The 27,287-nt window shown below is 37.1% G+C and overlaps 1 protein-coding gene across 2 annotated transcripts in view; it reads left to right on the top strand.

The window, feature by feature from the left end:
* Positions 1-964: 964 nt before the first annotated feature.
* pax5 (paired box 5) overlaps positions 965-27,287 on the top strand; it is a 164,539-nt gene continuing 138,216 nt past the window's right edge. For both annotated transcript variants that reach the window (XM_061906952.1, XM_061906942.1), the window contains exons 1-2: positions 965-1,585; positions 24,949-25,114. In XM_061906952.1, coding sequence (XP_061762936.1) covers positions 1,543-1,585; positions 24,949-25,114 — 209 coding nt within the window. In that variant the 5' untranslated portion in view covers positions 965-1,542. The remainder of the gene's footprint in view (positions 1,586-24,948; positions 25,115-27,287) is intronic.

Raw genomic sequence — 27,287 nt, 5'->3', positions numbered from 1 at the left:
CTAGTACTTATTGTTGACTCTTATTAGTACTTACTGTTGATTATTATTAGTACCTATTGTTAATTATTACTTGTTGTTGACTATTATTAGTACTTATTGTTGGTTATTATTAGCATTTATTGTTGATTATTATTAGTACTTATAGTTGATTATTATTAGTACTTGTTGTTGACTATTATTAGTACTTATTGTTGATTATTATTAGTACGTATTGTTAATTATTATTAATACTTATTTTTGATTAATATTTGTATTTATTGTTGACTATAGTAGTACTTATTTTTCATCATCATTTTATCATTTTATTTGACTATTTTTAGTACTTATTGTTGACTATTATTAGTACCTACTGTTGATTAGTACTTATTCATCCATCCAGCCATTATTGTTTACCATCATTAGTACTTGTTGATTATTATTAGTACTTATTGTTGATTATTATTAGCATTTATTGTTGACTATTATTAATACTTATTATTGACTATCATTAGTACTTATAGTGAATGACTATTAGTAATAATCGTTGACTATCATTAGTTCTTATTGTGGATACTATTAGTACTTATTGTTGACTATTATTAGTACTTATTGTGGATTGACATTAATACTTATTGTTGACTACTATTAGTACTTATTGTTGATGATGATGATTATTATTAGTACTTATTGACTGGGAGGTTGTGAGTTCAAAACCGGGGTCGAGTCATACCAAAGACTACACAAAAAAAAAGGGACCCACTGCCTCCTGTTGGTTGGCGGTCCCAACCAACACGGCGTGATTGGTCGGTGGGATTTGCCTCGGCCAATCGGACTCGCGCGGGACTCCGCCCCTCTTCCCCGTCGGTGACGCGCGGGCGCTCCATGGGCCGCGGTTGGCTGCGGGGCGCGTGAGTGACAGGCGCGTGTCCGCCAGCCGCGCAGGGGGTTGTGAGCGCGGGAGCTGTCCGCACGAGAGCAGGTCCTGAAACGCGGGGGTGCGCGCGCGACCAGGAGCGGCTCTCTCCGTCACGTCTTCACTTTCACGCCGCGAACTTCCTCCTTTTTCTGCTGATTTTTTATTTACTTAAAAAAAAAAACACCACCACCAGAGAGAAAAGGGGAAGAAAGTGTTTGACAAGTCGAAGGCGCGGGACAGCGGACGAGGACTGATCCGCGGCGGGCACCGGGGACATGACACTCGGACACCGGGGCGCTCCTCCGCAGCCTCCGCGCGCTCCTCTCCACGGACGGGACGACGTCGCAGCCCGCAGCGGGGGGACGCGCTTCATCCTGGATTTCTCACCTTTTTGATGTTTCTTTTTTTAACTCAACACAAGCTTTTTTCTGCCTATTCATCTCTTTTCTTGCGGATGAGCGCCTTTACTATAATCGAGGATCCCATTTTTTGTTTTTTATTCACTTATATAAATACATAAAAAAACATTTTTCTTCCCAAAAAATTGATATAAAAATTAATTAAAAGGAGTTACTTTCCATTCTTTGGAGATCCAAGACTGTTCACTTTATTCTTTTTATTTTATTTTTTTACCCACACTACCCCCAATGGAGATCCACTGCAAGCACGACCCTTTTGCGGCGATGCACAGTAAGTTTCCCCCCACTAATTTTGCATGTTGCACTCTGTTTCTTCCTACTCCTTTTCGGACAAAGTGAAACCGTAAACATTGTTAATTTATATTGTAATAATTTAAACATTTCAAAGAATAAACACTTAATTTAAGGTACTTTACTCAGAATGTGCATAAAATGCACTTTTTTTATATACACATTTTAATTAACATGTCCCGCCACCCCAAAAGGGAAAAGCGGTAGGAAATGGATGGATGGGTTGTATTGACTAAAAACCCTTATGCAAGATGTGGGATTTTTGCAAATGTGTGCATAGATAATATTTTCCCCTCACTTTAAAACTTCCGGTCTGGTAGTTTCAGAATAAAACTTTACTTTATGTTCAAGCATTGTGAGAACAAGGCCTGAAATGTCCTTTTCGGACAAATTGAAACCCTAAAAATTGTCGATTTATTCTTGATTTCCTTTTTTTTTCTTTTTTTTAATATGCCATAGAAGAAATACTTAATTTAAGATTTAATTTGTCTAGAATGTGAATAAAATGCACTTTTTATGCACATTTTAATCAACATTTTGTTATATTGATTAAAAACCTATATGTTGGATTTTTGCAAATGTGTGCAAAAGGAATATTTTCCCCTCACTTTAAAACTTCCGGTCTGGTAGTTTCAGAATAAAACCTTACTTTATGTTCATGTATTGTGAGAACAACGCCTGAAATGTCCTTTTCTGGACAAAATGAAACACTAAAAATTGTCGATTTATTCTTGTTTTCCTTTTTCTCTTCTTTTTTTAAACATGGCCTAGAATAACTACTTAATTTAAGCTTTAATTCGTCTAGAAAGTGCATAAAATGAACTTTTTATACACATTTTAATTAACATTTTGTTATGTTGACTAAAAAACCTATTTGTTGATTTTTTATTTTTTTTGCAAATGTGTGCGGAAATAATATTTTCCCCTCACTTTAAAACTTCCGGTCTGGTAGTTTCAGAACAAAACCTCACTTTATGTTCATGCATTGTGAGAACAAGGCCTGAAATGTCATTTTCTGGACAAAATGAAACCGTAAAAATTGTCGATCAATTCTTTTTTCCTTTTTGTCTTCTTGTTTTAAACATGCCATAGAATACATACTTAATTTAAGCTTTATTTCGTCTAGAATGTGAATAAAATGCACCTTTTCAATCAACATATAGTTATATTGCCTAAAAAACCTATATGTTGGACTTTTTTAAATGTGTGAAAAAAGAATATTTTTCCCTTCACTTTAAAACGTCCGGTGCGTTATTTTCAGACTAAAACCCTTACTTTATATTCATGCTTTGTGAGAACGAGGCCTGAAATGTGCACATCGAGGTTTTTTTTGCAGTTTACTTTCAAAGGAAAAGACTCTGTTGTCTTGTCGTGGGGGTGGGTGGGCGATCCGTGGGGTCAAGAAAGAGAGAGGGAGAGAGAGAGAGAGAGAGGGGTGAGGGGGAGAGAGAGAGAGAGAGAGGTAACAAGTCCATTGTGATTCTGCTCATAACCCGTTTAGACAGTGTGGCGATGCACTTTAATCCAGGACAGTCTTGGGCCAGCAACACAACTCTGCTAGTCCCCCGTGGCACATTCTTAATTCACTTGCCTTAAAATAAAGACAAAAATGTATTTTTCGACATGAAATTGGCACCGATGTATTATTATCATGGTTGCAGTACACACTAAAAAATGTTATGTCAAAAATGTTGGGCCAGCAACACAACTCTGCTAGTCCCCCGTGGCACGTTCTTAATTCACTTGCCTTAAAATAAAGAGAAAAATATATTTTTCGACAAGAAATTGGCAGTAATGTATTATCGTGGTTGCATTACACACACAAAAAAAAATTGGGTTAAAAAATAACCCAATTTTGCTGGCTCAGAAAAGGACAAACCCCTAATTTGAGTTATTTTAATGTAATATTTTGGGTACATTTTTTTTCAACCCAAGTTTTACTTTGAAATATTTCACCAAAAAGTCAAGGTACGACTCAATGTTGGGTTATTCCCAATTGAGTTTAATTATTTAACCCAAAAGTTGGGTCGTGCTAACTCAATGTTGGGTTAGTCCCGACCCAACTTTTGGGTTGCGCAATTTTAGCTTTTTTTTTTTACCCTTTAGTTGGTTAAAAATTATACATTCTACTGGAGGTTTTTGCTTCAACTGATGGGAGTTATTTTTATTCCATTAAAATGTACCCCAAAGCCAGATATGAGTGACATTTTTTTATATTCAAATAATATTTATAAAACAGAAACATATAAGTTATTTTGACCAAAAAAATGTTAAAACCTTATGATAAACACTTCAGAAAATCATCTTTTTTATATAAAACAGAAACGTATTATAGAAGTTATTTTTAATCAAGCATTTTGTCCAAACCTTATGATAAACAATTTAGAAAATCATCTTTTTTTAAAACGCTTTTTATTCAACTGTTTGTCAGGAGAAAAAGTCATCTCATCTTTTTTTTAATAAATATATGTTTTACCTTTTAAAAGTACATGCTTTTATTATTCATTTACTTGTTTGGAAAGGGCTTTATTATTAAAGTTGATATCAAATGGATACAGCGCAGGTGTACCTAATGAATTGACCCATGAGTGCATTTATACAAGAGAAACTTTGTCTTCTTAATTTGCCAAAACATAAAAATAAAATAAAATAAATTTGGTATAACATTTTATCCCTTAACATAAAATCTAATATGATTTTAAGTGGCTTTAGGGTGGAAAAAATAAAAAAAATAAAAAATCGAATACCACATTATATTTGACTTTTAAAATAGACGTGTGTTTTTGTGGGTTCTTCCGAGGATGTTGTAGTCGTAATGATTTGTGCAGTCCTTTGAGACATTTGTGATTTGGGGCTATATAAATAAACATTGATTGATATTATAAAGGCGAGATATACAATGCGAGCGACACGCACACGCGTGGCACTAGAACAAATCGCGTTTCCTCTCGCAGTGGTTGTCCCACAGTCAATGATCCGCGTCGTGCACGAAGCCCCAGCAAAGTTGTGGGACGCCTTAAAACGATTACACCGACAAAATGTCAAAAGAGAGAAAAGGGAGCGTTGCAAAGGAGCGTGACGCGTGGAAAGTCACGTCCAGGAGTGTGCGTTTTTTCTGCACGCGTGTCTATAATTGTGTGTTGGATCAAAACCTGCTACTGTTGCATGACTGCATGTGTGCAATGACTTTGGATGTCCCTTTAACTAATAATACTAATAATAATACCAATACTACTACTACTACTACTACTACTACTACTACTACTAATAATAATAATAATAATAATAACAATAAAGGAACTCCTGCATGGTGCAGCATGTCATTGTGATGATAATGTTGCATTGTGCTGAAATATTAATATGCATGGTGGCTGTCAGACAGCAAGAAAGGGAAAATGTGACTTTAAAAAAAAGAATACCAAAAAAAAAAAAAAAACACCCCAAAAACCCCCGATGATTTTCCAAAACTGCATTTTAAAGTAATTAAGACTTCCCCTTTCCTTGAATAAAAAATAAATAATTTCAGGGGAGTCAAACTGCTTTCAGAGGGCCGCAATTAAAAATAAACAAGTACATAAAACAAAATATAGTAATAATGTGGATAATAACCTGTGATTAATCCCGATTAATGGAAATGCAAGTGCATTTTATTATTATTTTTTTAATGCCTAACTTGCTTTATAATCACAAATAAAGATGACAAGCAAATATTGAACTATTTTTTTTGTCTCACAAAAATAGCTCCGCAATATAATAATATAATTGGCATGATCAGATAATATTAAAGTTTAAAATATGCATTTTTTCTGGTAAAATTGAAGCAACAAATGCATTTGGTAAAAAATAAAATAAAAATAAAAATGAAATATTTAGTTTTAACCTTTTTTTTCCCAGACTTTTGTGGGCCAAGTAAAATGATGTGGCAGGCCGGAACTGGCCCCCGGGCATTGAGTTTGACACACAGTAAAAAATGAGTTGGGTGACATTTTGGAGTTATTTTTATGAAGAGCATCCCATTTTTTGGTTATAAGAGTATAATTTTAAGTCAATTTGGAGGTTTTCAAAACCATTAACCATTTTTGGGTTGTTTTCCCGATATAATAATATAATTGGCATGATCAGATAATAGTAATGTTTAATATTTGCATTTGTTTTTTCCTGTCAAAATTGAAAGCACAAATGCATTTAATAAAAAAAAAAAAAAAAAAATTTTTTTTTTGTTCAAACCCATTTTTTCTCAGTGAGGTGGCGACTTGTCCAGGGTGTACCCTGCCTTCCGCCCGATTGTAGCTGAGATAGGCGCCAGCGCCCCCCGCGACCCCGAAAGGGAATAAGCGGTAGAAAATGGATGGATGGATGGCATTTTTTCTCAGGCTTCGTGGGCCGCCTAAAATGATGTGGCGGGCCTGAACTGGCCCCGGGCCTTGAGTTTGACACACACTAAAAAATGCTGGGTTATTTTGATAACCCAATTTATGAGTTGCGTTACACGATGGAGTTATTTTTATGAAGAGCAACCCATTTTTTGGGTTATAAGGGTATGTTTTTAACTATATTTCTGGGTTTCAAAACTATGAACCATTTTTGGGTTGTTTTTCCAATATAATATTATAATTGGCATGATCAGATAATATTGAAGTTTGAAATATGAATTTGTGTTTCCTGTCAAAATTGAAAGAAGAAATGCATTTCGTAAAAAAAAAAAAAAAATGTTATTTTTTTCAAAAATATTTTGTTGTAACCCATTTTTTCCCAAGATTTCGTGGGCCACATAAAATGATGTGGTGGGCTGTAACTGGCCCCCGGACCTTGAGTTTGACACACACTAAAAAAATGCTGGGTTATTTTGATAACCCAATTGGGTTCCATTTTAAGTTATTTTTATGAAGAGCAACCCATTTTTTGGTTTAAAAGGGTATATTATTCTAACTCAATTTCTGGGTTTTCACAACTATGAACCATTTTTGGGTTGTTTTTCAATGAGTAATGCATTCTTTTTTTATTTATTTTTTTATTTAAAAGTTTATTTTATTTCTAGAAGGGAAATTTATTAAGGATTAATCTCATTAACAGAATTTACAATCACACATTTTATGTACATCAAAATATTTAAGCATGCTGTACAAAACAACTATGACCATACATGGCAATTAAAAAAAAAAATGTCACTCATATCATGCTTTTGAGTATATTTTAATGGGAGAAAAATAATTTTGATCAGTAGTTGGGACAGAGTAGAACAAAACAGCTGTGACATTTATGATTTTTAACCAACTTTTGGTTCAAGGAGCGCTAAATTATGCAACCCAACAGTTGGGTTGGAATAACCCAACGTTGTGGTGAGCATAACTCAGCTTTTGTCTTAAATACATTCAACCCAATAGTTGGGTTATGAATCAACCAACATTGAGTTAGCATCACTCAACTTTTGGGTTAAATAATTCAATCCAATAGTTGGGTTTGGAAAAACCCAACATTAACTCAACTTTTGGGTTAAATAATTCAACCCAATAGTTTGGTTTGGAATAACCCAACATTAAATTATTATAACTCAACTTTTGAGTTAAATAATTCAACCCGATAGTTTGGTTGGGAATAACCCAACATTACGTTATCATAACTCAACTTTTGGGTTGGATAATTCGACCCAATAGTTCGGTTGGGAAGATCCCAACATTAAGTTATCATAACTCAACTTTTGGGTTGAATAATTCAACCCAATAGTTTGGTCGGGAATAACCCAATATTAAGTTATCATAACTCAACTTTTGGGTTAAACAAATTTAACCAAAAAGTCTGGTAGGGAATAACCGAACACTAAATTATCATAACTCAACTTTTGGGTTAAATAATCCAACTCAATAGTTCGATGGGGAAAACCCAACATTAAGTTATCATAACTCAACTTTTGGGTTCAATAATTCAACCCAATAGTTCGGTTGGGAATAACCCAACATTGAGTTACCATAACTCAATTTTTGGGTTACATAATTCAACCCGATTGTTCGGTTAGGAATAACCCAAAATTAAGTATTCATAAGTCAACGTTTGGGTTAAATAATTCAACCCAATAGTTTGGTCTGGAATAACCCAATATTAAGTTATCATAACTCAACTTTTTGGTTAAACAAATTTAGGGAATAATTGGTAGGGAATAACCCAACACTAAGTTATCGTAACTCAACTTTTGAGTTAAATAATTCAACCCAGTAGTTCGGTTGGGAATAAATAAATAATAAATGGGTTGTACTTGTATAGCGCTTTTCTACCTTCAAGGTACTCAAAGCGCTTTGACACTACTTCCACATTCACCCATTCACACACACATTCACACACTGATGGAGGGAGCTGCCATGCAAGGCGCCGACCAGCACCCATCAGGAGCAAGGGTGAAGTGTCTTGCTCAGGACACAACGGACGTGACGAGGTTGGTACTAGGTGGGATTTGAACCAGGGACCCTCGGGTTGCGCACGGCCACTCTCCCCACTGCGCCACGCCAACATTAAGTTATCAGAACTTAATTTTTGGGTTAAACAATTCAACCCAATAATTTGGTTGGTAATAACCCAATATTAAGTTATTATAACTCAACTTTTGGCTTAAATAATTCAACCCGATGGTTTGGTTGGGAAAAATCCAACATTAAGTTATCTTAACTAAACTTTTTGGTGAAATAATTAAACGCAAAAGTTGGGTTGAAAAAATTAACTCAAAATGTTGGGTTGAAATAACTAACATAAGTGGTTTTAACCCAGAAGTTGGGATAAAATAGCTCAGTTTTTTTTGACCCAATGTTTTTTAGTGTGCACCTGTGGTCTATTAGTATTCTCACAGACAAATTTGCAGCCAAAATTCATTTTTTTCCTTGCAAAGATACAAAGAGGGGGGAAAAAAAGGAGAAGTATAGCTTGTTGCATTATTTTCATGAAATTTTGGGGGCTTCAGGCCGAAACTTGGGAGAACTCTGCAGGCAGATAGTGAGAGACACAGAAGCTAATGGAGCCTATTTTCTGCTCGGAAGACTTTGAATATATTCTGCTTTTATCTGGGGGGAAACTGTGAATCAGTCAAAGATTTAAGGCGGCTCTGGAGTCGGGAGGAATAAATAAAAACACGACAATGATGGTCCCCACGTGGTCGGCTGCGTGTTTGCAGGAGAGAAAACGAAACCGCCGCCTGGTGCCAACAGTTCCCCCCCGACACTCTTAGGACCTTGAAGAGCCAAGAGTCCCAATTTGGCAAAGATCTTGTGTGTCATTTGCAACAAAACCTCTCCAGCTGCCAGTGATTGCGTGGCCAAGTGCACCTATCACCTGCATGGGTGTCAAACTCTCCCAAATGTGGCCCTCCACATCATTAATATGCCCCACCATGTATTTTTTAAATGCCTCACCACGTCATCATTTTATTGTGGTCCTCAACATAATTTAAAGTGCCCCGTAACATTATTGTAATATTGACCGCCGTATCATTTTATTGAGTCCCTCATCATAATTTATAGTGCACCGTAACATTATTGTAATGTTGACCGATGTACCATTTTATTGTTTACCGCCACTTCATTTTAACATGACACACCACTTCATTTAATGTGCCCCACCACATAATTTTAAAATGGCCCACCTTTTTTTTTTGTGCTCCGCCATACCATTTAAAGTCGCCCACCACATGGATTTTGTGGACCGCCACTTAATTTTATGTGGCACACCACATCAAATGACCCACCACATCGTTTTTGTGGACTGCCACATCATTTTATGTGGCACAACGCATCATTTGAAGTGGCCCGCCATATCATTTAAAGTGGACCAAGACATTGTTTTTGGGGACCGCCATTTCATATTACTCTGGCACACCGCGTAATATGACGTGGCCTGCCACATCATTTAATGTGCCCTGCCACTTTATTTTAAATTGGTCCACCACATCGTTGAAGTCCTCCGCCAGTTTATTTTTTTGTGGCCCGCCCAATCATTAAAGTCACCCACAACATCGTTTTTGTGGACCGCCACTTCATTTTAAGGTGGCGCGCCATATAATTTGATGTGGCATGCCACATCATTTAATGTGCCCCGCCACTTTATTTTAAAGTGGTCCACCACATCGTTTATGTGCTCCAGCACTTTAGTTTAATGTGGCCCGCCCAATCATTTAAAGTCACCCACCACGTCGTTTTGGTGGACTTTAACTTCATTTGATGTGGCCCGCCATGTTATTTAAAGTTTCCCACCTCGTCGTTAATTAAAATAGGCACACAACGTCATTTGAAGTGGCCAGCCACATCATATAATGTGCCCCACCAGTTTATTTTAAAGTGGTCCACCAAATCGTTAAAGTGCTCCGCCACTTAATTTTTATGTGGCGCTCCATATCATTTAAAGTTGCCCACCACATTGTTTTTGTGGACCGCCACTAAATTTAAAGTGGCACAACACATCATTTGAGGTGACCAGCCACATAATTTTAATGTGCCCAACTACTTTATTTTAAAGTGGCCCACCACATCGTTTTTGTGCTCCACCATTTTATTTTTTATGACGCCCGCCATATATTCAAAGTGGCCCACCACGTCGTTTTTGTGCTCCACCACTTTATTTTATAATTGCCCGACATATCATTAAAGTCGCCCACTATATCGTTTTTGTGGACCGCCACTTCATTTTATGTGGCACACCAGATCCTTAGATGTGGACCGCCACTTTATTTTATGTGGCACACCAGAACATTAGACGTGGCCCGCCATATAATTTACAGTGGCCCATCACATCGTTTTTGTGGACCGTCACTTCATTTAAATTTGGTGCACCACATAATTTGACGTGGCCTGCCACATCATTTAATATGCCCCAGAAATTTATTGTAAGTGGCCCACCACATCGCTTTTGTGCTCCGCCACTTCATTTTAATTTGGCCCGCTATATCATTTAAAGACGCCCACCATATCGTTTTTGTGGACCGCCACTTCATTTTAACTGGCACACCACATCATTTACGTGGCCTGCCATTTCATTTCATGTGCCCCGCAACTGTATTTTAAAATGGCCCACCACATCTTTTTTGTATTTATCATTTAAAGTCGTAATTTAACTTAACATCGTTTTTGTGCTCCGCCACTTTATTTTAAAATGGCCAGCCATATAATTTAAAATCGCCCACCACATCGTTTTGGTGGACCGCCACTTCATTTATGTGGCCCGTCATATCATTTAAAGGGGCCCACCGTATTGTTTTTGTGGACCGCCACTTCATTTTAATGTGACACAGCACATCATTTGAGGTGGCCTGCCACATCATTTTATTTTAAAATGGCCCACCATGTCGTTTTTGTGCTCCGCCATATTATTTTAATGTGGCCCACCAAATCATTTAAAATCGCCCACCACATCATTTTTGTGGACCGCCACTTCATTTAAAGTCGTCCACCACATCGTTTTTGTGGACTGCCACTTAATTTTAAAGTCGCCCGCCACATCATTTAAAGTCGCCCACCACATCGTTTTTGTGGACCGCTACTTTATTTTATGTGGCACACCAAGTCATTTTATGTGGCACATCATATCATTTAAAGAGGCCCACCGTATTGTTTTTGTGGACCGCTACTTCATTTTAATGTGACACACCACATCAGTTGAGGTGGCCTGCCACTTTATTTCATGTGCGCCGCCACTTTACTTTAAAGTGGCCAACCAGATCGTTTTTGTGCTATCATTTAAGTCGCCCACCACATCTTTTTTTTGTACTGCCAATTTATTTTATGTGGCACACCGCCCGCCATATCATTTAAAGTGGTCCACCAAATTATTTTTGTGGTCTGCCACATCATTTAAAGTGGTTACCAAGATCATTTTAGAATGACCTTCCATGTTATTTCTTTGTAACCCTGCATGTTATCTTATTGCGGCCCGCCACCTCATCCTATTTTCGCCCGCCACCTCATTTTATTGTGGATAGCTATTTCATTTCATACATACAAATGTGGCCTGCCCAAAAAAAATTCTAGATGGCCCACCACGTCATTGCAAGCGGCTGGAAACACAAAAAACACCATCTGGCTAAATGTATTTGTCCTTTCAATAATTGCATATTTTCTACACTTGAATATTATATATTCACTGTAACATGCGACCCTCTATAATTTCGAAGTGGCCCTCAATAAAAGACTTTGACACCCCGGACTATTCCGAATAATTCTACAGGGTAATAATTCATTTTTTTCTACTCATCCGTATCAGTTTTTGTAGGCCCGGGGAGTAAAAAGCGCGTGGCATAATCCTCCGAGAATATAGTTTAATGCCTCCAGTAAATACACAGATAAGTGAATAAATAGTTACCCATAAGGCATTGCTGTACAAAGCCAGGTATTTGGTCCAGATAGGAAGGCTGAGAAGAAGAACCATTTCCTGTCCGTCTTATCTGACGGACGAGGACAGGGAGACGGGGTGGGGTGGGGGTGGGGGGGTGTAGGTGGATTGTGCTCACAGCAGGGGCAGGGTGCAGAAAATCAGATTCTACGGAAGAAAAAAAAAATGACGAGAAGGAAGTTTGCAACACAGCCGAGCCTCTAAAGATGAGCTTCATCTGCGGCCGACTTCAGGTTTTTTTTCCCCATAAATGAACTATTACAAGGCAAAACATCGTAAAAACATATTTATTTATTTATTTTGTTAAACACATTCATGCGTTCTTTAAGTAAATTGTTATATGTACACCTCTGCATAACATCGTGTCTTTATTAAAATAAATATGGATGAACTTACAACAAAAAATAACTGTTTTAACATTGTTTTTAGGTCTTTAACCAAAAAAAGATTTTAAGTGCATCAATTTGCCTGAAATGAAAAAGAAAAAAAAAGGTATTCAGTTTCAAACAAAGTAATAAACTTTCCATCCATCCCTCCTTTTTCTACAGCTTGTACACACACACGCACACGCACACACATATATATATATATATATATATATATATATATATATATATATATATATATATATATATATATATATATATATATATATATATACATCCATCCATCCATCCATTTTCTACCGCTTATTCCCTTTCGGGGTCGCGGGGGGCGCTGGCGCCTATCTCAGCTACAATCGGGCAGAAGGCGGGGTACACCCTGGACAAGTCGCCACCTCATCGCAGGGCCAACACAGATAGACAGACAACATTCACACTCACATTCACACACTAGAGCCAATTTAGTGTTGCCAATCAACCTATCCCCAGGTGCATGTCTTTGGAAGTGGGAGGAAGCCGGAGTACCCGGAGGGAACCCACGCATTCACGGGGAGAACATGCAAACTCCACACAGAAAGATCCCGAGCCTGGATTTGAACCCAGGACTGCAGGACCTTCGTATTGTGAGGCAGACGCACTAACCCCTCTGCCACCGTGAAGCCTTTAAATATATATACATATATATATATATATATATATATATATATATATATATATATATATATATATATATATATATATATATATATGTATATATATATATATATATACAATATATATATATATATATATATATATATATATATATATATATATATATATATATATATACATATATATATATATATATGTATATATATATATATACACACAAACCCCGTTTCCATATGAGTTGGGAAATTGTGTTAGATGTAAATATAAATGGAATACAATGATTTGCAAATCCTTTTCAACCCATATTCAATTGAATACAGTACAAAGACAAGATATTTGATGTTCAAACTCCTAAACTTTTTTTTTGCAAATAATAATTAACTTAGAATTTCATGGTTGCAACACGTGCCAAAGTAATTGGGAGAGGGCATGTTCACCACTGTGTTACATCACCTTTTCTTTTAACAACACTCAATAAACGTTTGGGAACTGAGGAAACTAATTGTTGAAGCTTTGAAAGTGGAATTCTTTCCCATTCTTGCTTGATGTACAACTTAAGTTGTTCAACAGTCCGGGGTCTTGTTGTCGTATTTTACGGCGTGGCGCATTGGGAGAGTGGCCGTGCGCAACCCGAGGGTCACTGGTTCAAATCCCACCTAGTACCAACCTCGTCACGTCCGTTGTGTCCTGAGCAAGACACTTCACCCTTGCTCCTGATGGGTGCTGGTTGGCGCCTTGCATGGCAGCTCCCTCCATCAGTGTGTGAATGTGTGTGTGAATGGGTAAATGTGGAAGTAGTGTCAAAGCGCTTTGAGTACCTTGAAGGTAGAAAAGCGCTATACAAGTACAACCCATTTATCATTTATCATTTATAATGCGCCACACATTTTCGATGGGAGACAGGTCTGGACTGTAGGCGGGCCAGGAAAGTACCCGCACGTTTTTACAACGAAGCCACGCTGTTATAAAACGCGGCTTGGCATTGTCCTGCTGAAATAAGCAGGGGCATCCATGATAACGTTGCTTGGTTGACAACATATGTTGCTCCAAAACCTGTATGGACCATTCAGCATTAATGGTGCCTTCACAGATGTGTAAGTTATCCATGCCTTGGGCACTAATACACCCCAATACCATCACAGATGCTGGATTTTAACAACACTACATAAACGTTTGGGAGCTGAGGAAACTAATTGTTGAAGCTTTGAAAGTGGAATTCTTTACCATTCTTGCTTAATGTACAACTTAAGTAGTTCAACTGTCTGGGGTCTTGTTGTCGTATTTTACGCTTCATAATGCGCCACACATTTTTGATGGGAGACATATCTGGACTGCAGGTGGGCCAGGAAAGTACCCGCACTCTTTTATTACGAAGCCACGCTGTTGTAACACATGGCTTGGCATTATCAATGTATTTTTTTATTTCGGCAATCTTCACATAAAACAAAGAACAACAACAAGAAAAGGAAAAAAACAAACAAACAAAAAAAAACACTCATTTGTGCAATGATTGAGCCGAAAGGGCGTAGGTTGAAGCAACGCTTATATAAACCTATCCCATCACAACAAGAACAAGGTTCAAAATATATAAAATCTAAAACATGCTTCACTTATATTACTTTTTTTTTTTTAAACAATATATAAGCACCATATATGTAGCACACGTCTCATATACACAGTTTAACATTTAAATCAAACATATACATTTTTACACTTATATATATATACACACACATATGTATATATATATATATATATATATTATATATACACAATTCATTTAAATTCCATATAAAGTGGTAATATAAACATTTTAATATAACCTATATGTATAATTATGAAATCATAAATTGTATTTATATACATATTATATATTATTGTCTTTCTAAAACAATGTTTGCTCTTCTTTCTTATATTTACTAATGATAAATGATTTAAAAAGCTTTTTAAACTGGTTTATGTTGGTGCTGTGTTTTATTTCATCCTTTAAACAGTTCCATATTTTAACCCCTGCTATTGTTATACTCATTCGTTTCTGCGTTGTTCTACAATATTGGATCTTAAAAAGTAGTTCTCCTCTTAAATTATAATTCCCTTCTCTTTGTAAAAATCTTCTCTGTAACCCTGTTGGAAGTAAATGTTTACTTGCTTTATAATCATTTGGGCAGTCTTGAGTTGGATGAGATCTGGTAGTTTTAAATCAAATGTTTTTATAAATAATCCATTAGTGTGTTCTCGGGGTCCTGTGTTATGTATCAGTCTGATGGCCCTTTTTTGCATTATGAATAGTGGTTGGATGTTCGTCCTGTATGTATTTCCCCAAACTTCTAGACAGTAACTCAAATATGGTAAAACAAATGTACAATAAAGAGTGTGTAATGTTTTTTGATTAAGAATGTGCCTTGTTTTACCCAGGACAGCAATACTTCTGGCCAACTTCCCTTTGATGTATGTAATGTGTGACTTCCAGCAGATCCCGTGGTCCAAGATCACACCCAAAAATTTGATTTTGTTTACTTTTTCTATACTAACATTGTCTATATACAATTTTACATCTATATCATTTCTCTTATTTCCAAATAACATAAAGTTAGTTTTATTTAGGTGTAATGATAATTTATTAGCATCAAACCATTTTTTTAGTTTATACATCTCCATGGTGACGGTCCTCAGGAGCTGCTGCAAGTCCACATCAGAACAGAGTACATTGGTGTCATCCGCAAATAACACATATTTAAGGTTTTCAGTTACTTTACAAATATCATTTATATACATGATGAACATCTTGGGCCCTAAGACTGACCCCTGTGGTACCCCGCATTTAATATTTAACCAACATGATTTTTTTTGTGATATCTGTACAAACTGCTTTCTATCAGATAAATAACTTTTTATCCATTCCAGAACAATACCCCTAAAACCATATTTTTCCATTTTTCTAATAAGAATACTATGGTCTACTGTATCAAAAGCCTTCTTAAGATCTAAGAATACTCCTATTGTATATTTATTTTTATCAATACTATCAGTTATTTCTTCAATTAAATCTGTTAATGCTTGTGCTGTTGATCGATTATTCCTGAAACCATACTACCTATCTGTTAATAATTAATTTTTTTCTACAAAGCCATCGAATCTATTTATAAATATTTTTTCTAATATTTTGGAGAACTGTGGTAGTATTGAGATTGGTCTGTAGTTTGTGAATACGTGTCCGTCTCCCGCTTTGTGAATAGGAACAACTTTTGCAATTTTCATTAGTTGAGGAAATACTCCCATTTCAAATGAAAGGTTAAATAGATACGCTAATGGAGCACTAATTCCATCTATCACATACTTTAAAGTTTGCATGTCTATATCATCCACATCTTTGCTTGTTTTGTTCTTAAAACTTTTGACTATGTCCCTAATTTCTCTTTCTACTACTGGTTTTAAAAACATTGTTTTAGGGTTTGGGTTGATATAATCTGCTGCATCTATTTTTGTCCCTTCTACCTTTATCTCTTCTGCTAGTTTCGGTCCAATATTTATAAAATAATCATTAAATGTATTTACTATCACCTCCTTATCCTTAATCATGTTGTTGTTTTCCATAAAGTATGGTGGGTATTGATTATCATTAGTTTTATTTCTAATAATACCATTTAATATTTTCCATACACCTCTTATATTATTCTTGTTATATTCCGGTTTAGTTATATAATAATCTTTTTTACACATTCTGATTATATTGATTAGTTTATTTTTATATTTTTTATATTTATTTTCATTTACTAAAGTTAAATTTTTTATAAATTCCTTATATAAAATATTATTTTTTTTACAGGCATTTTGGAGTCCTTTAGTCATCCACGGTTTAAACTCGCTGTAGTTTGACTTCCTTTTATAATTTACTACTGGACAATTTCCATCATATAGTATTTTAAATGTGTTTAAGAATTCTTCATAAGCTGTATTAACTTCTTTTTTTTATCATAAATAGTATTCCAATTTTGCTTTTGTAGTTCATTCTTGAATTTGTTGAGCGTTTTCTCTGTTATGATTCTTTGATAGACAGTTTCACATTCATTCTTAATTTTAATTTTACTGGCACAGTTGTAGACCACAAAGACTGGGAGATGATCACTTATATCATTTATCAAGATTCCACATATTAGGTTGTCATCCATTATATTGGTAAATATATTGTCAATTAGGGTGGCACTATGTGATGTGATTCTTGTTGGTTTATTTATCAAAGATATCAAACTCATACTGTGCATTGTGTCTATAAATTCAGCTGTTTCTCTATTGCTACTTGTATGTATTAAGTCAATGTTAAAGTCTCCACTAATAAATATTTCTTTGTTATTCAATTTATAAAATAATCATTCCATAGCTTTGGTGAAGGTTTCTATTTTGGTTCCCGGAGTTCTATATATACAACTAACTAGGATATTTTTTCTTCCTTCTCTTATAATCTCTACCGTTATACATTCCATTACTTGTTCAATGATAGATGTCATATTTTCAACTTTAATAAAATTTAGATTTTTATCAATATAGAGTGCTACTCCTCCTCCCTTTTTATCTATTCTATCCAAATGCACAAATTCATATCCATTCAGACCAAAATCTACACTTTTTTCTTGAGTTATCCAAGTTTCTGATATTGCTATAATGCTAAAAGGTTTTACAAATTGACCTAAAAATTCCTTTATATGGTGAAAGTTTGCAGACAGACTTCTACTATTAATATGTATAATTGTTAATTGGTTACTTAATTTTATACTGTTATTATATTGTTCATCTGTATAATATTTGCAATTCATTGCTATGCCATTGAAGACATTTTTTTCAGGGTCTATATCGTTTTCAAACATAGTGCAAAGTTCATATTTCACTCATTCATTTGCTGTTATATTAACATTCAATTACCAAGTTGGCAACATGATTTCTGGTTTCATCATTTGTACTTTTCAAGCTCCCTCATTTCTCTGATTACTAGAACCTTTGCTTCTTCAGGCGTGCCCTGTAGTTTTATCCAGACTTTGCAATTCCGTGTCCACGTGGACTGAATTTTCCCTTGTTTCTTTAGGGCCCTAGCCTGTCTTGCTATGTCCGAGTTTTTTTTTGTTAAGTGCTCATTAATGTACACTGCCGTACCTCTTAATTTTTTAGACTGTCTCAAAAGATCAGTTTTTACTTTCCTGTTCGTAAACCTTATAATAATTGCTTGTTTTGCCAAGTTATCCCTTCGAGGGAGGGTATGACAGGCAGAGATAGCATTACTGTCTATTTCAATGTTCTTAGACTGAAAAAACTGCAGGACCTGTTGCTCCAGGTTTTCTAGCTCCGTCGTGGACTCATCCCCACCATTCTTTTCACCTGCAGTTGCTCGAGCATATGAGCGGTGTTTGGTGTTCAAGCCACTGACAATCACATCATCCATTCTTGTGTATTGTTCAAGTTCATCAACACGTCTTTCCAATATTTTAATTGATTTGTCTTTTTCTACAATTATTTTTTTAGCTCTCTAACTTCCTCCACTAGTTGACTAAGTGCAGTTTGTTGTTTTGCCACTCTGGACAACTCTTCAGACATAAAGTTAAGCGAGAGTTTTATTTCTTCCAGCTCGTCAACCTGTGCCTTCCTAGGAGGCATTGTTACTGTTGGTAATTTAACCTTGGAGTACCTTGATCAGCAGGCTTTATGGCAGTCTGCTTGATCTGTTGGTGGTAGGTGCTGCTGTACTGGAGTTGGAGAAATTGATGTTTGTGAATGCTTGCTAATTCCTCAGGGCAGCAGCAACAGCAGTGTTAGCCTCCTCAGGGCAGCAGCAACAGCAGTGTTAGCCTCCTCAGGGCAGCAGCAACAGCAGCAGAGTGTTAGCCTCCTCAGGGCAGCAGCAACAGCAGTGTTAGCCTCCTCAGGGCAGCAGCAACAGCAGCAGAGTGTTAGCCTCCTCAGGGCAGCAGCAACAGCAGCAGAGTGTTAGCCTCCTCAGGGCAGCAGCAACAGCAGTGTTAGCCTCCTCAGGGCAGCAGCAGCAGCAGCAGAGTGTTAGCCTCCTCAGGGCAGCAGCAACAGCAGTGTTAGCCTCCTATTTTTTGCTGAAATAAGCAGGGGCGTCCATGATAACGTTGCTTGGATGACAACATATGTTGCTCCAAAACCTGTATGGACCTTTCAGCATTAATGGTGAATTCACAGATGTGTAAGTTACCCATGCCTTGGGCACTAATACACCCCCATACCATCACAGATGCTGGCTTTTACACTTTGCGTCTAGAAAAATCCGGATGGTTATTTTCCTCTTTTTTCCGAAGGACACCACGTCCACAGTTTCCAAATATAATTTGAAATGGGGACTCGTCAGACCACAGAACACTTTTCCACTTTGCATCAGTCCATCTTAGATGAGCTTGGGCCCAGCAAAGCTGGCGGCGTTCCTGTGTGTTGTTGATAAATGGCTTTGGCTTTGCATTGTAGAGTTTTAACTTGCACTTACAGATGTAGCGACCAAATGTAGTTACTGACAGTGGTTTTATGAAGTGTTCCTGAGCCCGTGTGGTGATATCCGTTACGTACTGATGTCGGTTTTTAATGCAGTACCGCCTAAGGGATCAAAGGTCCGTAATATCATCGCTTACGTGCAGTGATTTCTCCAGATTCTCTGAACCTTTTGATGATTTTACGGATCGTAGATGGGAAAATCCCCAAATTCCTTGCAATAGCTCGTTGAGAAATGTTGTTCTAAAACTGTTCGACAATTTGCTTAAAAAGTGGTGACCCTCGCCCCATCCTTGTTTTTGAATTACTTAGCATTTCAAAGAAGCTGCTTTTATACCCGTTCATGGCACCCATCTGTTCCCAATTAGCCTGCACACCAGTCGGATGTTCCAAATAGGTGTTTGATGAGCATTCCTGAACTTTATCAGTATTTATTGCCACCTTTCCCAACTTTTTTGTCTCGTGTTGCAGGCATCAAATTCTAAAGTTAATGAATATTTGCAACAAAAAAAAAGTTTATCAGTTTGAACATCAAATATGTTGTCTTTGTAGCATATTCAACTGAATATGGGTTGAAAATGATTTGCAAATCATTGTATTCTGTTTATATTTACATCTAACACAATTTCCCAACTCATATGGAAATGGAGTCTGTATATACACACACACACATATACTGTATATATGTATTTATACACGCACACGCACACACACACACACACACACACACACACACACACACACACACACACACACACACACACACACACATATTTGTATAAAATGGTCTTGTCCAGCCACTCACTGAAGCACAATCCAAAAAAACAAAAACAAAGTGAAACTGATAAACACTGAACAAAATAAATATGAACATTTAATGTCACTTGTAGAATGCAGCTGAGATAGGCTCCAGCACCCCCCGCAACTCCAAAAGGGACAAGCGGTAGGAAATGGATGGACATGGAGGACAACCCAAGTGGACGCCACCGTCATACTTTGAAGTCAATATTGTGTCTCACCTTCTTCATCAGCGTGCTGTCAATGGCAGGTTGCTTTGATTGACCCCATGCATGCTGCCCTATTCTGCACTTGTAGTTAATACAAAAAAACCAAAACAACTATAGTAGAACTCTTGGAGGGCACACAACGATGCTTTCATACAGCAATCCCACATCGTTGTGTTTATAATGGTGTGTTATTGATGAAGTGTAAAAGTGGTGTACTTCAGTGTGACGCCTTGGAAGGTTCCACTCCCCGCCAGGTTACACTTGCACCCCACACCTCCATAAGTTGCCATCTTGGCCAAAAAGTGATTGCTTTTTTTAAACTGTGGCACGAGAGGGGAATGGAGGAAGGGGGGTCCATCTGCATAATGACTTTCCTTCTATCTAAACAGGAATAAAGCGAGCGAGCGAGGGAGTGAAATGGCTTTGTTTAATTTCCAAGACTTCCTCCTCGTGGTGTTTATGCCACACGCGCGGGCTGGCTTATTTGTTTTAGGGCTGGAGGAGGCGCGCTGTGTTTATTCTTTTTTTTTTTTTACAAGGTGGAAGAAAAGAAGAGGTGGTCAGATTTAGGCGAGAGCTTTGTATTTTGGGGGGTGGGGAGGTATCCCTGCCGGGGTCATGTATTTGAAATCTATTACCCTCACAGCCAGGATCAGTGTGTGTATGTGCGTGTGTTTCCCCTGAAGACATGATCACTATGGTAATACAAAAGTCACTGGATTACACAAATGCTACTTTACTCTCTGCACTGTCTTTGGTGGAATACATATATATATATATATATATATATATATATATATATATATATATATATATATATATATATATATATATAAATATATATATATATATATATATATATATATATATATATATATATATATATATATATATATATTGTATATACATACATACATATGTGTGTTTTTGTGTACATGTTTGTATGCATATATATATGAATGTGTATTATACACACATACACATTTCCACACACAAACACAGAAGTATACAAGTACATACAAACACACATGTATACATACACACACTATATATACATGTAATATCTTCTATAATATTATTATATATGTATATATATATGTAAACTGTACGTGTGTGTGAATGATATATGTATGTTTATCATACATACACACATACATACCCATATATACACACAAACACAGATGTATACATACACACATACTATATATATACATATAGACATATAGATATATATAGACACACGTATACATACAAATACACACTCACTATATATATATATATACATATATATATATATATATATATATATATATATATACATATATATATATATATATTTATTTATATGTATACATGTGTATGTATGTGTACTATACATGCATACACATGTATACACACAAACACAGATGTATACATATACATACAAACACACACACACACACACACACACACACACACACACACACACACACACACACACACACACACACACACACACACAAACACACACACACACACACAATATATATATATATATATATACATATATGTATATATGTATACGTGTGTGTATGTATACAGTATATGCATGTGTATCATACATACATACACATATATACATACAAACACAGATGTATACATATACATACAAACACACATGTATACATACACACAAATTATATATACATATATATAGTATAGACAATATTTAAGTTCACATAATTTGTGATTACATGGAGTACAATTTATATTTCTCTCCCAAAATAGAAAGAACGAATACATTTAGTAAGCAAATTTACACTACTTTATTGATACATATTATTCCCAGGCTTTCCAGGGACTAATAAAATGAAGTGGTGGGCCACATCTGGCCTCCGGGCCTTGAGTTTGACACCTGTAATTTAATGCATCTCACCTAAAATCGGAATATTTACCTTGACATGCGTAGCACACACCATAAACGGACAGGTGTGTTAGTTTGTGCTGTGGCGCCGTCTATTAGACAAGTTCGTCCACTGCAAGTGCTGCAGAAGCAGTCATTTCCACTGTAAACATGGTTATCACGGTATTTATTTATCATTATTTCTTTCCGTTCACTACTTTTGTTTAACCGCTCTTTTTGAACAGAAGGTATTCTGGGCCTTTTATGTCGCGACAATGTACGGCTCGCGGCGCATTTTCATGTTACAACATTCTGTGCAAGTGCTCGAGGCTAGCGGTTAACACTTGAGGTAGCTGTACGATCGCGAATAAAACAGCTCCGTTAAGACGACAACTGGATTCCTTCTGTTATCGTTACATGGACACATGACACTCCAGACCATACTTTAGTTTTTGCTAGTCTTGTTTTAAAGCAAAAAAAAAATCAACAGCATATAACGCTACTTCTTTCTGTACATAAAAAACATTAATAAAGTTTGGTTCTTTTGTGAATTTATTATGGGTCTACTAAAAATGTGAGCAAATCTGCTGGGTCAAAAGTATACATACAGCAATGTTAATATTTGCTTACATGTCCCTTCGGAAGTTTCACTGCAATAAGGCACTTTTGCCTTATTGCAGCTCTTGACAAAATTGGTGCAGTTCAGCTAAATGTGTTGGTTTTCTGACATGGACTTGTTTCTTCAGCATTGTCGGCACATTTAAAGTCAAGACTTTGGGAAGGCCATTCTAAAACCTTAATTCTAGCCCAATTTAGCCATTCCTTTACCACTTTTGACATGTGTTTGGGGGTCATTGTCCTGTTGGAACACCCAACTGCGCCCAAGACCCAACCTCCGGGTTGATGATTTTAGGTTGTCCTGAAGAATTTGGAGGTAATCCTCCTTTTTCATTGTCCCATTTAAAGCAGCAGTTCCATTGGCAGCCAAAACAGGTCCAGAGCATAATGCTACCACCACCAGTCTTGACGGTGGGTAAGATGTTCCTGGGATTAAAGGCCTCTGTCTTGATCTGTGGTCTAGATCATGTTTTGTTTGGTTATGTTCTGTTGGTTTTTGGACTACATTAGTTCCTGTTATTGTACACTCTTGTTTGTTTGGGTTTCAATCACTACTCATTAGTTTCACCTGCCTTATGCACGCACCTGTTCTAATCAGGAGACTATCATTTAAGCCTGATTTTTCAGTTAGTCGTCCTGGCGACATCACTCTGTTTGCTCCATCCATGCCACAGTTCTTGTTCATAGTTCATGCTGCTCTTTTCAAGCCACAGTATGTGTTGTTTGTTTTACGTTCATAGTTTATGCTAAATCTTAGCTTTTGTTCCCTGCGCCGAGTTCGCGCCTTCGCCTTGTGAGCGCTTTTTATTTTGTACTTCGTTGAGTTATAGTCAAGATTAAATCATGGTTTTACCTTCAAGCCAAAGTCCGTTTGCATCACGGGGTAACAAATCTTGTAAGAAGCTGCTTCCCGGCCGCGGCCACCGCTGCTGATCACTGCTCCCCTCCCCACCCAAAGGGTGATCAATGGTGATGGGTCAAATGCAGACAATAATTTCGCCACACCTAGTGTGTGTGTGACAGTCAACTTTAATAAATTCATAAAAGAACCAAACTTCACGAATGTTTTCTGAGACCAACGAGTATGTGCTCCAATCACGCTATCATAAAAAAATAAGAGATGTAGAAATGATTGGAAATTCAAGACAGCCATGACATTATGTTCTGTACAAATGTATGCAAACTTTTAGATCGCGACTGGATGTATGCTTTCCGACAGCTTTGTCCCGAAATTTACATGTCTTTGTACTTTTTAAGTGCAATGACAACATAGTTCCCTTCCAGGTAGTGGCTGGATTGACTGATTGCCGGACCGGTTTTATTCAACTCAAGGTCATTTTCCCTTGTGGATCCATGAAGTTAGTCTAAGTCTAAGTTTAAGTGCAATGACAACATAGTTCCATTCCAGGTAGCGGCTGGATTGACTGATTGCCGGACCGGTTCTAATTAACTCAAGGTCATTTTCCCTTGTGGATCAATAAAGTTTGTCTAAGTCTAAGTTTAAGTGCAATGACAACATAGTTCTATTCCAGGTAGTGGCTCGATTGACTGATTGCCGGACCGGTTCTCCATAACTCAAGGTCATTTTCCCTTGTGGATCAATAAAGTTTGACTTAGTCTAAGTTTAAGCGCATTGACCACATAGTTCCCTTCAAGGTTGGGACTTGATTGACTGATTGCTGAATTGGTTCTATTTAACTCAAGGTCATTTTCCCTTGTGGATCAATAAAGTTTGTCTAAGTCTAAATCTAAGTCCTCTCCCAGGGGAATATTAATGGCCTCGATAATGAATCGAAATCCCTTCATTTACTTGAAATCTCGGTTTTAAAAGGGTCAGTAATTGTCCAGCTTGGTTCCTAAGACCATTGGGACTCTTGATGTTTAGATCAATGTTTAGGTCTTCAGCTCTATGGTGGCTTTAACCAAACAGTTTCTTTCTGTACAGGACATGGCGGCGTCAACCAGCTTGGGGGCGTGTTCGTAAATGGCCGGCCTCTCCCGGACGTGGTGCGACAGCGAATAGTGGAGCTTGCCCACCAGGGGGTACGCCCCTGTGACATCTCCCGCCAGCTCCGCGTCAGCCACGGATGCGTCAGCAAGATACTGGGCAGGTATTTCGAGCATGCACACGTCCGAGGATTCTTAATTGTCGTACCGGACACAAAGTTTAGTACACCTGGTCCCAGACTTGCAGCGAGTCTCGTTCCTGGGAGAATTCTGCATGTGACTTGGAGCATTAAGGACTTGGGACTATCCAGGACTATCAATCAATGCAATCAATCCATGTTTACTTATATAGCCCTAAATCATGAGTGTCTCAAAGGGCTGCGCAAGCCAAAACGACATCCTCGGCTCAGGTCCCACATCAGAACAAGGAAAAACTCAACCCAAAGGGATGACAATGAGAAATCTTGGAGGGGACCACAGATGTGGGGACCCCCTAGCCCCCCTAGGCGACAGGTGCATTGGATGTCGAGTCGATCTATAATATTGTGATAGTCCAGTCCATAGTAGATATAACATAATAGTGTGAGTCCAGTCCATAGTGGATCTAACATAATAGTGTGAGAGTCCAGTCCATAGTGGATCTAACATAATAGTGTGAGAGTCCTGTCCATAGTGGATCTAACATAACAGTGAGAGTCCATTCCATAGTGGATCTAACATAATATTGTGAGAGTCCAGTCCATAGTGGATCTAACATAAGAGTGAGAGTCCAGTCCATAGTGGATCTAACATAATAGTGAGAGTCCAGTCCATAGTGGATCTAACATAATAGTGTGAGAGTCCTGTCCATAGTGGAACTAACATAATAGTGAGAGTCCATTCCATAGTGGATCTACCATAATATTGTGAGAGTCCAGTCCATAGTGGATCTAACATAATAGTGAGAGTCCAGTCCATAGTGGATCTAACATTATAGTGAGAGTCCAGTCCATAGTGGATCCAACATAATAGTGAGAGTCCAGTCCATAGTGGATCTAACATAATAGTGAGAGTCCAGTCCATAGTGGATCCAACATAATAGTAAGAGTCCAGTCCATAGTGGATCTAACATAATAGTGAGAGTCCAGTCCATAGTGTATCTAACATAATAGTGAGAGTCCAGTCCATAGTGGAGCTAACATAGTAGTGAGAGTCCAGTCCATAGTGGATCTAACATAATAGTGAGAGTCCAGTCCATAGTGGATCTAACATAATAGTGAGAGCCTAGTCCAATGGTGGATCTAGCATAATATTGAGAGTCCAGTCCATAGTGGATCTAACATAATAGAGTGAGAGTCCAGTCCATAGTGGATTTAGCATAATAGTGAGAGTCCAGTCCATAGTGGATCTAACATAATAGTGTGAGAGTCCAGTTCGTAGTGGATCTAACATAATAGCGTGAGAGTCCAGTCCATAGTGGGCCAGCAGGAGATCATCTTGAATGGAGACAGGTCAGCAGGTCAGAGACGTGCCCAACTGGGTGTCACTTTGAGTTTTTACGGTGCATGGAGCTTCTTTTTTTAAGTCCTCAAAGTTCGGTGAGCAGGTTGTGTGTGTTGTGTCTGACCATGTCTGTTGACATTTTGTGTTGGTTGGATTGTTTAGTTCTTGTTTTGACCGTTTTTTTTTTTTTTTTTTGCACCATGACCAGGGATGGTTTTTTGTACACTCTTGGCATTTTTTCCATGAGCTTCAAGAGGTAGTCACCTGAAAGGGTTTTCACTTGAGTGTGCTTGATGCTCATCCAGAGAATGCCAAGTGCGTGCAAAGCAGTAATTAGCGCAAAAGGGTGGCTATTTTGAAGAAACAAAAATATGAAACATGTTTTCAGTTATTTCACCTTTTTTTTGTTAAGTACATAACTCCACATGTGTTCATTCCTAGTTTTGATGCCTTCAGTGACAATCTAAAATGTAAATAGTCATGAAAATAACTGTATGTTTATATATATATATATGTATATATATCCATCCATTTACTACCGCCTATTCCCTTTTGGGGTCGCGGGGGGCCCTGGCGCCTATCTCAGCTACAATCGGGCGGAAGGCGGGGTACACCCTGGACAAGTCCCCACCTCATCACAGGTATATATATATATATATATATATATATATATATACACACACACAACATATGTTCAGTACATACACATATATGTGTGTGTATGAAAATATAAATATGTACAATATATATATATATATATATATATATATATATATATATATATATATATATATATATATATATATATAAAGATATATGATTCATATACATACTGTAGATGTTTCCCTCTTGTGG

This window comes from Nerophis ophidion, linkage group LG01 (assembly GCF_033978795.1).
Source record: "Nerophis ophidion isolate RoL-2023_Sa linkage group LG01, RoL_Noph_v1.0, whole genome shotgun sequence".
Classification (NCBI taxonomy): domain Eukaryota; kingdom Metazoa; phylum Chordata; class Actinopteri; order Syngnathiformes; family Syngnathidae; genus Nerophis; species Nerophis ophidion.
The sequence above is the reverse complement of the archived record's forward strand: the minus strand, read 5'-3'. Positions and strand labels throughout refer to the sequence as shown.